Genomic DNA, 12,864 nt, shown 5'->3' on the forward strand with positions numbered 1-12,864 from the left:
CTATCCTTGCTAAAGTGTGGATCATTCCAGTTACCGGTTACGTATCCTTGCTATTGCTACAGTGTGTATCATTCCAGTTACCGGTTGCCTATCCTTGCTATTGCTAAAGTGTGGATCATTCCAGTTACCGGCTGCCTATCCTTGCTATTGCTAAAGTGTGGATCCCAGTTACCGGTTGCCTATCCTTGCTAAGTGTGGATCATTCCAGTTACCGGTTACGTATCCTTGCTATTGCTACAGTGTGGATCATTCCAGTTACCGGCTGCCTATCCTTGCTATTGCTAAAGTGTGGATCCCAGTTACCGGTTGCCTACCCTTGATAAGTGTGGGTCATTCCAGTTACCGGTTGCCTATCCTTGCTATTGCTAAAGTGTGGATCATTCCAGTTACCGGTTGCCTATCCTTGCTAAAGTGTGGATCATTCCAGTTACCGGTTGCCTATCCTTGCTAAAGTGTGGATCATTCCAGTTACCGGTTGCCTATCCTTGCTAAAGTGTGGATCATTCCAGTTACCGGTTGCCTATCCTTGCTAAAGTGTGGATCATTCCAGTAACCGGTTGCCTATCCTTGCTATTGCTACAGTGTGGATCATTCCAGTAACCGGCTGCCTATCCTTGCTAATGTGTCGATCATTCCAGTAACCGGCTGCCTATCCTTGCTAATGTGTGGATCATTCCAGGTACCGGTTGCCTATCCTTGCTAAAGTGTGGATCATTCCAGTTACCGGTTGCCTATCCTTGCTATTGCTACAGTTTGAGTGAATAAAAGATACTCTAAGCCTCTGCACCAAAATCTCACTTCTTTTGTGGGAATTCCAGTGAGTGTTGCCGTCTGTTGGATAAATCCAATGTTCATCCTAATAATGTTTAAAGAAGAACTCCATCTTTCAAAACACATTACATAGTTCGTTTGGACGTAGCTGGCTCTAATGGACCATTATCCTCACTAACCTGCGAGGCCGCTGGATATGCGGTATAAACTGTACGTAGCTGCAGCCCCATACAGCATACTGCTCTGTGTTCCAGGTGGGAGCCGAGACTTCCTGTCTTATACCCAGAACACAGATTAGTCTACAGCAGCAGCGCTCAGCCACTCAGAGCAAGCAATGTATTCCATCAATGAATACAAAGCTTCCTCTGAATAGCCGAGTCAGAGGTTGTGACATCATCAGACTCCTCTCTGCCAATCAGAGGAAGCTTTATATTCATCGATAGAATACATTGCTTACTCTATCGATGAATACAAAGCTTCTTCTGATTGGCAGAGAGGAGTCTGATGATGTCGCAACCTCTGACTCAGCCATTCAAAGGAAGCTTTGTATTCATTGATGGAATACATTGCTTACTCCGAGTGGCTGAGCGCCGATGCTGTAGACCGATCGGTGCGCCGGATATGAGACAGGAAGTCTCGGCTCGCATTTGGAAGACAGTGCAGTATGCTGTATGTGGCCTGCAGCTATATACGGTTTATAACACACATCCAGCTGCCTCTCAGGTTAGTGAGGGACAGTTAATTTTGGCCAGCTTGGCTATATTGTCAAAAGTATATGGACGCCTGCCTTTACACGCACGTGAACTTTAATGGCGCCTCAGTCCGTAGGGTTCAGTATTGAGTTGGCCCACCCTTTGCAGCTATAACAGCTTCAAGTCTTCTGGGAAGGCTGTCCACAAGGTTTAGGAGGGTGTCTATGGGAAAGTTTGACCATTCCTTTAGAAGCGCATTTGTGAAGTCAGGCACTGATGTTAGACGAGAAGGCCTGGCTCGCAGTCTCTGCTCCAACTCATCCCCAAAAGGTGTACTATCGGGTTGAGGTCAGGACTCTGTGCAGGCCAGTCAAGTTCCTTCATCCCCAAACTCGCTCATCCATGTCTTTATGGACCTTGCTTTGTGCACTGGTGCGCAGTCATGTGGGAACAGGAAGGGACAATCCCCAAACTGTTGCCACAAAGTTGGGAGCATAAAATTGTACAAAATGTCTTGATATGCCGACGCCTTAAGATTTCCCTTCACTGGAAAAAAGGGGGCCAAGCCCAATCCCTGAAAAAACAACCCCACGCCATAATCCCCCCTCCACCAAACCTTACACTTGGCACAATGCAGTCAGGCAAATACTGTTCTCCTGGCAACCAAACCCTGATATGCCCATCGGATTGTCAGATAGCGAAGCAGATTTGTCACTCCAGAGAACACGTTTCCAGTGCGCCACCAAATGATTTTGACCAGTGCACAAAGCAAGGTCCATAAAGACATTGATGAGAGAGTTTGGGGTGGAGGAACTTGACTGGCCTGCACAGAGTCCTGACTTCAACCTGATCGAACACCTTTGGGATGAGTTAGAGCGGAGACTGTGAGCCAGGCTGCCTCGTCCAACATCAGTGCCTGACCTCACAAATGCTCTTCTGGAGAAATGGTCAAACATTCCCATTGACACACTCCTAAACCTTGTGGACGGCCTTCCCAGAGGAGTTGAAGCTGTTATAGCTGCAAAGGGCGGGGCCAACTCAATATTGAACCCTATGGACTAAGACGCCATTAAAGTTTATGTAAAGGCAGGTGTCCCAATACTTTTGACAATATAGAGAATGTAAAGCGTTTTGAAAGATGGATTTCTTCTTTAAAATACTGTTGAATGATTCACCAACTAATCTCTTTCAGAAAAATAACATGTTCTAAGGGCAGTGTTGAATTTTCCTCATGCAGGCTTGAAGTCTCCCCCCCCCCCCCCCCATATGTTAATGATCTCAGCTTTATACCAAACACACACACACACACAGATATTAGGGTATGTATGTATGTGTGTATATATATATATATATACACACACACACACAGGTCCATAAATATTGGGACATCGACACAATTCTAACCTTTTTGGCTCTATGTGCTTTAACGGCAGATTTTTCAGCTTTAATTTGAGGGAATTTACATCCAAATTCAGGTGAACGGTGTAGGAATTACAACAGTTTGTATAGGGACCAAAAGTAATGGGACAATTGCATACCACCTCATCTGTGAAGCATGGTGGTGGTAGTGTCATGGCGTGGGCACATATGGCTGCCGATGGAACTGGTTCTCTTGTATTTATTGGTGATGTGACTGCTGACAAAAGCAGCAGGATGAATTCTGAAGTGTTTCGGGGATTATTATTATCGGCTCATATTCGGCCAAATGTTTCAGAACTCATTGGACGGCGCTTCACAGTGCAGATGGACAATGACCCGAAGCATACTGCGAAAGCAACCAAAGAGTTTAAGGGAAAGAAGTGGAACGTTATGTAATGGCCAAGTCAATCACCTGACCCGAATCCGATCAAGCATTTCACTTGCTGAAGACAAAACTGAAGGGAAAATGCCCCAAGAACAAGCAGGAACTGAAGACAGTGGCAGTAGAGGCCTGGCAGAGCGTCACCAGGGATGAAACCCAGCGTCTGGCGACGTCATCGCGTTCCACACTTCAGGCTGTAATTGACTGCAAAGGATTTGCAACCAAGTATTAACTACTTAAGAACCGCTTAACGCCGATATACATCAGCAGAATGGCATGGCTGGGCTCAGGCAGGTACGTCGCCTTTAAGAGCCCAGCCGCCAGCACGCGCGATCCGGTCCGAAGCTCCATGACCGTGCGACCCGTTCGCCACCGGTGACCCGCGATCGGTCACGGGAGCTAAAGAACAGGGAGAGGCGAGTGTAAACACACCTTCCCCGTTCTTCACTGTGGCAATGTCAGTGATCGTCTGTTGCCCGATATAGGGAACTGACCACTGACGTCCAGCCCCGCATACAGTTAGAAACACATATGAGGTCACACTTAACCCCTTCAGCGCCCCCTAGTGGTTAAATCCTAAACTGCAATTGTCATTTTCACAGTAATCTGTGCATTTTTATAGCACTTTTCACTATGAAAATGACAATTGTCCCAAAAATGTGTCAAAATTGTCCGATGTGTCCGCCATAATGTCGCAGTCACGGGGAAAAAAAAAAACAATCGCTGATCGCCACCATTACTAGTAAAAAAGGTAATAGGTAGAAGAATACGTATCAGCCTAAAAACTGAGAATAATGTTTTTATTATATCTTTTTTGGGGATATTATAGCAAAAAGTAAAAAATATTGATTTTTTTTCAAAATTATGGCTCTATTTTTGTTTATAGCGCAAAAAAATAAAAACCGCAGAGGTAATCAAATACCACCAAAAGAAAGCTCTATTTGTGGGGGGAAAAAAGCACGCCAATTTTGTTTGGGAGCCAAGTCGCACGACCACGCAATTGTCAGTTAAAGCGACGCAGTGCTGAATCGCAAAAAATGGCCAGGTCCTTTACCTGCATAATGGTCCGGGTCTTAAGTGGTTCAAAAAGTGAAAGTTTGATTTATGATTGTTAATCTGTCCCATTACTTTTGGTCCCTTAAAAAGTAGGAGACACATATACAAACTGTTGTAATTCCAACACCGTTCACCCGATTTGGATGTAAATTCCCTCAAATTAAAGCTGAAAGTCTGCAGTCAAAGGACATCTTCGTTTCATTTGAAATCCATTGTGGTGGTGTATAGAGCCAAAAAGATTAGAATTGTGTCGATGTCCCAATATTTATGGACATGGCTCTATACAAGTTTATGTGGTACACCCCCCCCCCCCCCCCCCCCGTGCATTTTAGCATGTGGCTGGTTCGACAAAAAGCTTTTACCACCACTCCGTCCTGGAGAGCCCAGCGTGCACAATAACACGCAGCACCCCCCTTTCCCCACGGAGGGGGGGGGGGGGGCTTTGTGTAAATGACAGGCTGAGCTCTCAGGAATGGGGCAGAATGACAGTGTAGTTCTGCCTAGATCAAGGACGCCGGTGATCTGCCAGGCTGGTTCCAGCTATCGTGGAAGTTCCAGCGCAGGCGCAATCTGATGTGCCGAGATGGTTCCGGCTAACGGGAAAGTTCCTTCAAGGACTGCGAAGGCGCAAACTTGCTGACGGAAATCTCCGAACCTCGGCCCGGCATCCAGGGTGACGTGGATTTCAAGGTAAGTGGCCAGTCTGCCTCACGTCCTCGCTTCGCTCGGACGGCTCGCTCGGCCTCCTGGCTCTTTTTTTTTTTAACATCCTCCAATCCACGGGGATGTTAAAGAATGAGCCTGGATGCCGGGGCGAGGTTCGGAGATTTCCGTCTGGAAGTTTTGGCCTGCGCAGTCAGTGAGGGAACTTCCCCGTTAAGGGAACATTGAGGACAAGTCACCGGCACCAGACTGAGGAGGAAGCTGGGGACAGTACTTGAGTGTGGGAAGTGTAGGTAGAAATTTTTTTTTTTAGCATCTACAGTTACATGTCTGTAGGTGGTCATGTACAATGACTCTTCTCCTGGCAATGCTGCTCTAGATCTTGGGGGGGGTGATGCAAGCTCCTCTTGCTATAAGAATTGTACCACTGGAACCTGTGGTTCATTCGGGACCAAATACAAAATTTGAAGAGAACTCTGGGCAAGCATATTGCTTTCATTCTCCAATGTGGGAGATGTATTAAAACTGGAGCACTCAGAATCTGGCGAGGCTGTGCATGGTAGCCAATCAGCTTCTAACTTAAAGTGGAGGTTCACCCTAAAAATAGGATTTTTGTACTCACCGTAAAATCCATTACTCTGAGTTCATAGACGGACACAGCCTTCATTGACATTCGGGTGACATTCGGGTTATGCTTCTTCCTACCAGGAGAGTTTAAACTCTCCTGGTAGGAAGAAGCATAACCCTAATGTCAATGAAGGCTGTGTCCGTCTATGAACGGAAGAGAAAACACATTTTTAACATTAGAGCCAGCATAGTAAGGGCATATACTTTCGGCAGTTTTTTTTTTTTTTCTCCGTACTTGCCTTTATATTCTGATTTGGTCCAGGGCTTCCGCGTTCTGATGACTCCGGGACTGGGCGTTCCTATGCCTGCGGGACTGGGCGTTCCTATCCCTCGGTTCGATGATTGACGGCTTGTGAAACAGGTGACCTGTCGCACAACGCGCGTCACCAGATTTCCGGAAATAGCCGAGCTGCGAGTCGGCACTATACGGCGCCTGCGCCCGCCGTGTAGAGCTGACTGCGCAGGCGCCGTATAGTGCCGACTCGCAACTCGGCTATTTCCCGACATCTGGTGACGCGCTTTGTGCGACAGGTCACCTGTTTCACAAGCCGTCAATCATCGAACGGAAGGATAGGAATGCCCAGTCCCGCAGTCAACGGAAGCCCCGGACAAAAACAGAATATAAAAAGGTAGGTAAGGAGAAAAAAAAAAAAACCCACCGAAAGTAAATGCCCTTACTATGCTGACTCTGCTACATGTAATATTAAAACATTTTTTTTTGGGTGAACCCCCGCTTTAAGCGTGTCCAATTAAGCTTTGACAATAAAAACACTGGAAGCTGATTGGTTGGCAGAGTTGCTCCAGATTACGTACTCTTCAGCTCTAGTAAATAAGCCCCAATGTATGTATGGCCAGCGTAAAATAACATCAAGCAACAATGGTAAAGAAAAATACTCATGTCCCGCCCCCTCCTTCTCTGGAAGAGACTTACCTTTAGCTTCTCGGCTTCTTTAATTCTACGTTCGGCTTCGTGTTTGGCCAGCAGCACCGTGGCCGCAGAAGTTGGGGTTTTCGGGTCATTATTTGCTGCGGTCTCAAGATCGGCATTTGTTTCGATGACGCGTAGGTTGCCGCGGTGGTTAGGTGGAGTTTGAGGGGTAAGTAAATGAGGGGAAGATACTGGAGGTGGTATATGAGTGGGAGGAGGTGGCTGGTGAACTGGTGGTGGGGGATACATTGTCCAGTTGGGCGTTGGGTATGACGCATAAGGCGAATATGGGTTAAATGAGGGAGGGGGGACTGCAAAGTTGTGCATCATTGGGGAGGGGTTGTATGGAGAATACATAGGAACCTGGGAGGGGCTTATAGGAGGAGGGGTCATCTCTGGGACTGGAGCAACTTGGGGTGGCTGAACTAAAACCGGGGGTGACTGAACTGTGGTAATTGACTGCACAGTGCCGATTGCCTGGACTGAGCCAACGCTGGATGACTGCACAGTACTAATCGATTTCCCTATTGTCTCTATTTTGGATGCAGGCTGGCTCTGCTCTTTGGCAGCCGTCTTCTGTGTTACAGGTGGCGTCTTCTCTTTGACGGTCGGTGCCGACTGCTGAGCAACCGATGCAGGCTTTTCTGTCACGGGCGGCTGTGCAGGTCTCGCGGTTTGTACCGCTACTTTAGGCACAACCTTCTGTTCTGCTTCAGGTTTGGCCTTGGATTCAGAAGGACTTGCGATGGTGTGCTGGGGGGGCTGCTGGGGTGGGGTCTGTGGTACTTTTGGTATCAATTTCTTTCCATGAAGCCGCTCTTGAGTCCTCACGGCAAGTTTCCCAATCTCTGCCACACCGATATCTAGTCCGATCGTCTTTAGCAGATCATGGATCTTGGCATACTCCTTCTCATCGGGAGTATTCTTGGGAGGATTCTTGGGAACGTTCGCTGGTGGGGTTTGCTTGGGTGCCGTTTGAATCGGTGGAGTCTGCTTGGGTGGCTCATTGCTGGGCTCAGGGGTCGTCTTCTCCTCATCCCCGTACAAAAATCTCTCCTCCTCTTCAATTTCCGCGATGCTCCTCTTATGTTCCTGCTTCTGATCAGGGAAACTTGCCAATGTCATCTGTGATATCGCCGGATCATGCAATGGCAAATAGCCGTCCCCTAGAGATGGACCTTTACCGACTTCCTTGGCGTTTCGAAAAGAAGTCGGAGAGCCAAAAGGAACACCAGAAGATTCTGTGTTGCGCAAACCCAAAAAATTGCCCGCAGAAGAAGCATGTGCCCTGTTTAGGGGGTCAATTGCTGTGGAAGGGTTCAGAGGGGCGTTGCTGGCAAGCCCTCCTGCTGCTGAAGAAGAAATCCCAGTTACAAGCGAAGATTGAGAGATCTGACTGGTCCTCATGTCTCCTGGGAGCGCAGTGCCAACATTGCTCAGACTTGAATAGCTGTCAACCTGTTTAAAGAATTACAGGGGAAAAACAGTAAAATGTTAACCAATCAGACATTACTAGAAAGTTTTTCATACAACTTTAGACAATAACACAACAAACATTAAAAATAAACAGCTTGAACTTTTATTTACCACTTGTTATACAGGGAAATAAGTAATAAAACGAAAAACGAATGTAATCTATGAAATAAAGCGGATCTCCGCTGTTAAAAAAAATTATATTAATAAGCCAGCAGCTACAAATACTGCAGCTGCTGACTTTTAATATATGGACACCTACCTGTCCAGCGACGTCTGCTGCCCCCCCCCCCCCGGTGAGGGAATCAGGAAGTGAAGCTTTCCGGCTTCACTGCTCGATTCCCTACGGCGCATGCGCGAGTCGGGCTGCGCCGTCCTCACTGGTCCCCGTTGTGTTCTGGGAGCCGAGTGTTTCCCAGAACACAACAGGCAGGTGTGGGAAGTGACGAACTACCAGCAGAATACCCGCAGGAGGACTCCCGGAAGTGGGTGCAAATATCTGTCTTAGACAGGTATATGCACCCCCCTCCCCCTGAAAGGTGTCAAATGTGACACCGGAGGGGGGGAGGGTTCCGATGAGCAGAAGTTCCACTTTAGGGTGGAGCTCCGCTTTAAGTCTCACAAAGTTGTTCTGGAAAGCTAAAAGCAACTTTATTGTTCCTACACATCAGAGAACACTCCACACCAGCAACTGGAGCTTAAAGCGTAGGTTCACCCAAAAAAAAAAAAAATTTTAAATTAGATCTAGCATACTAATGATACTAAGGACATTTATTTTCGGGAGGTCATATTTTTTTTTCTCTGTACATACCTTTATATCCTGTTTTTGTCCAGGGCTTCCGGGTTCTGATGACTGCGGGACTGGGCGTTCCTATCCTTCAGTTAGATGATTGACGGCTTGTGAAACAGGTGACCTGTCGCACAACGCGCGTCAACAGATTTCCGGAAATAGCCGAGCTGCGAGTCGGAACTATACGGCGCCTGCGCAGTCAGCTCTACATGGTGGGCGCAGGCGCCGTATAGTGCAGACTCGCAGCTCCGCTATCTCCGGGAATCTGGTGACGCGCGTTGTGCGACACAGGACCTGTTTCACAAGCCGTCAATCATCGAACCGAGGGATAGGAACGCCCAGTCCCGCAGTCATCAGAACGCGGAAACCCTGGACAAAATCAGGATATAAAAAGGTATGTACAGAGAAAAAAAAAAAAATGACCTGCCAAAAGTAAATGTACTTCGTATGCTGGCTCTAATGTTAAAAATTAGTTTTTAGGGTGAACCTCCACTTTAAAGGGGTTGGAAAGATACAATTTTTTTCCCCTAAATACCTTCCTTTACCTTAGTGCAGTCCTCCTTCACTTACCTCATCCTTCCATTTTGCTTTTAAATGTCCTTATTTCTTCTGAGAAATCCTCACTTCCTGTTCTTCTGTCTGTAACTCCACACAGTAATGCAAGGCTTTCTCCCTGGTGTGGAGTGTCGTGCTCGCCCCCTCCCTTGGACTACAGGAGAGTCAGGACGCCCACCATCACACAGCTCCTTTCTCTATCTGCAACGTAGAGAGCGTCCTGACTCTCCTGTAGTCTAAGGGAGGGGGCGAGCACAACACTCCACACCAGGGAGAAAGCCTCACATTACTGTGTTGAGTTACAGACAGAAGAACAGGAAGTGAGGATTTCTCAGAAGAAATAAGGACATTTAAAAGCAAAATGGAAGGATGAGGTAAGTGAAGGAGGACTGCACTAAGGTAAAGGAAGATATTTAGGGGGAAAAAAAAAATTGTACCTTTACAACCCCTTTAATTATAGAACATGCAGATGTGGGGTAAAAGGAGTATTTATGCACATTATCTTTACCTTCCACTTAAAAATTAACCACTTCAGCCCCAAAAGGTTCTGCGACCGTTGTGTACAGAGGCAGAACGGGGAAATGCCTATGTAAAGAAGGCTATTCCCGGTTCTGTCTAATGACATGTCAGATCTTCTGTTCCCAGTGATTGGGAAAAGTGAACTGTCAATGTCCAGGGCTGTGGAGTCGGAGGAAATTTTGGGTATCTGGAGTTGGAATCGGAGCCTGCAAACAATGCACCGACCCCAACTCCGACTCCTACTAAATTTAGATTGTCGGAACATTTAGGAGTCGAAATATTTATCTACCGACTCCACAGCCCTGGTCATGTCCTATATGTGTCGGCCTCCGAACTTTCGCTGCACGTCTACACATGACCTATCAAAAAAAAAAAATAAAAAAAAAACACAAAGTTTGATGTTTTTAAGTTCTCAGCAGCTGCATTCTAGCCGTCTACCATCTTGTTGACAATTTCAAAAAGTTCTCATAGGCCATGTTTTGTACCCTTTACATTTCTTCAATAAAAATCTATTAAAAGTGAAAAAAAAAAAAAAAAAAAAACACACCATAAGCCAGGTAAAAATCGCTTTCGGCACAACAATGAAAACCCTAACTTTTGCCTGCTGAAATTTCAGTATCGTCACTACAGAAAACCCAACAAACAGGTGGAACAACCGATTGCTTTATTCCTTAGACACACTGCATGAAACACAGCAACAGAAAGCCTTGGGGGGGGGCGAGCCCTCAGAAGAAAAGATCACGTATTGACTTCTTGTTAGAGAACCTTAGTGAACAAACAGCACCATGAAGGCCAAGGAACACACCAGGCAGGTCAGGGACAAAGTTGTGGAGAAGAATAAAGCGGGGTTGGGTTATAAAAAAAAAAAATCTCCCAAGCTCTCAGAGCTTCTGTTCAATCCATCATCCGAAAATGGAAAGTGTATGGCCCAACTGCAAACCTACCAAGACATGGCCGTCCACCTAAACTGACCGGGCCGGGCAAGGAGAGCATTCAGAGAAGCAGCCAAGAGGCCCATGGTAACTCTGGAGGAGCTGCAGAGATCCACAGCTCAGGGGGGGAGAATCTGTCCACAGGACAACTATTAGTGGTCTCTCCACAAATCTGCCCTTTACGGAAGAGTGACAAGAAGAAAGTCATTGGAGAAAGAAAGACATAAGAAGCCCTGTTTGCCGTTTGTGAGAAGCCATGTGGGGGAGGGGACACAGCAAACATGTGGAAGAAGGTGCTCTGGTCACCCGAGACCAAAATTTTACTTTTTGGCCTTAACCACTTCCCGACCGCCGCATGTATATGTACGTCCACAGAATGGCACGTACAGGCAAATGGGCGTACAGGTACGTCCTTGCCTTCTAGCGGGTGGGGGGTCCGATCGGGACCCATCCCCCCCCCGCTACATGCGGCGGTCGGATTCCCGCGGGGAGCGATCCGGGACGACGGCGCGGCTATTCGTTTCTAGCCGCCCCCTCGCGATCGCTCCATGGAGCTGAAGAACGGGGAGAGCCGTATGTAAACACGGCTTCCCCGTGCTTCACTATGGCGCTGCATCGATCGAGTGATCCCTTATATAGGGAGACTCGATCGATGACGTCAGTCCTACAGCCACACCCCCCTACAGTTGTAAACACACACTAAGTGAACACGAACTCCTACAGCGCCCCCTGTGGTTAACTCCCAAACCGCAACTGTCATTTTCACAATAAACAATGCATTTTAAATGCATTTTTTGCTGTGAAAATGACAATGGTCCCAAAAATGTGTCAAAATTGTCCGAAGTGTCCGCCATAATGTCGCAGTCACGAAAAAAAAAAAAAAAAAAAAAAAAAAAAATCGCTGATCGCCGCCATTAGTAGTAAAAAAAAAAAAAATTTATAAAAATGCAATAAAACTATCCCCTATTTTGTAAACGCTATAAATTTTGCGCAAACCAATCGATAAATGCTTATTGCGATTTTTTTTTTACCAAAAATAGGTAGAAGAATACGTATCGGCCTAAACTGAGGAAACAAACATTTTTTATATATGTTTTTGGGGGATATTTATTATAGCAAAAAGTAAATATTGCATTTTTTTCAAAATTGTCGCTCTATTTTTGTTTATAGCGCAAAAAATAAAAACCGCAGAGGTGATCAAATACCACCAAAAGAAAGCTCTATTTGTGGGGGAAAAAGGACGCCAATTTTGTTTGGGAGCCACGTCGCACAACCGCGCAATTGTCTGTTAAAGCGACGCAGTGCCGAATCGCAAAACCTGGCCTGGGCATTTAGCTGCCTAAAGGTCCGGGGCTTAAGTGGTTAAAGCAAAAAAGGGAAGCTGGTCAGAGTTGATGGGAAGATGGATGGAGACAAATACAGGGCAATCTTAGAAGAAAACCTATTAGAGTCTACAAAAGACTTGAGACTGGGGATAAGGTTCACCTTCCAGCAGGACAACGACTCTAAACATACAGCCAGAGCTACAATGGAATGGTTTAGATCAGGGGTCTTCAAACTATGGCCCTCCAGTTGTTCAGGAACTACAATTCCCATCATGCCTAGTCATGTCTGTGAATGTCAGGGTTTTACAATGCCTCATGGGATGTGTAGTTCCGCAACAGCTGGAGGGCCGTAGTTTGAGGATCCCTGGTTTAGATCAAAGCCTATTCATGTGTTAGAATGGTCCAGTCACAGTCCAGACCTAAATCCCATTGAGAATCTGTGGCAAGACCTGAAAATTGCTGATCACAGACGCTCTCCATCCAATCTGACAGAGCTTGAGATATTTTACAAAGAAGAAGAATGGGCAGAAATGTCCCTCTCTAGATGGGCAAAGCTGGTAGAGACACCCCCAAAAAGACTTGTAGAGAAAGGGGGTTCTACAAAGTATTGACTCCGGGGGGGCGCCATACAAATGCCCGCCCACACTTTTAACATATTTACTGGAAAAAAAATTGAAAACCATTATTTTCCTTCCACTTCACAATTATGTGACACTTTGTGTTAGTCCATCA

At 46.5% G+C, this 12,864-nt stretch overlaps 1 protein-coding gene across 2 annotated transcripts in view; it reads right to left on the reverse strand.

The window, feature by feature from the left end:
- The window catches only part of ZNF318 (zinc finger protein 318), a 35,935-nt gene that overhangs the window by 11,315 nt on the left and 11,756 nt on the right, over window positions 1–12,864 (reverse strand). For both annotated transcript variants that reach the window (XM_040351739.1, XM_040351738.1), the window contains one exon: window positions 6,542–7,996. In XM_040351739.1, the coding sequence (XP_040207673.1) occupies window positions 6,542–7,996 (1,455 nt within the window). The remainder of the gene's footprint in view (window positions 1–6,541; window positions 7,997–12,864) is intronic.

The sequence above is a fragment of the Rana temporaria genome, chromosome 4 (assembly GCF_905171775.1).
Source record: "Rana temporaria chromosome 4, aRanTem1.1, whole genome shotgun sequence".
Taxonomy (NCBI): domain Eukaryota; kingdom Metazoa; phylum Chordata; class Amphibia; order Anura; family Ranidae; genus Rana; species Rana temporaria.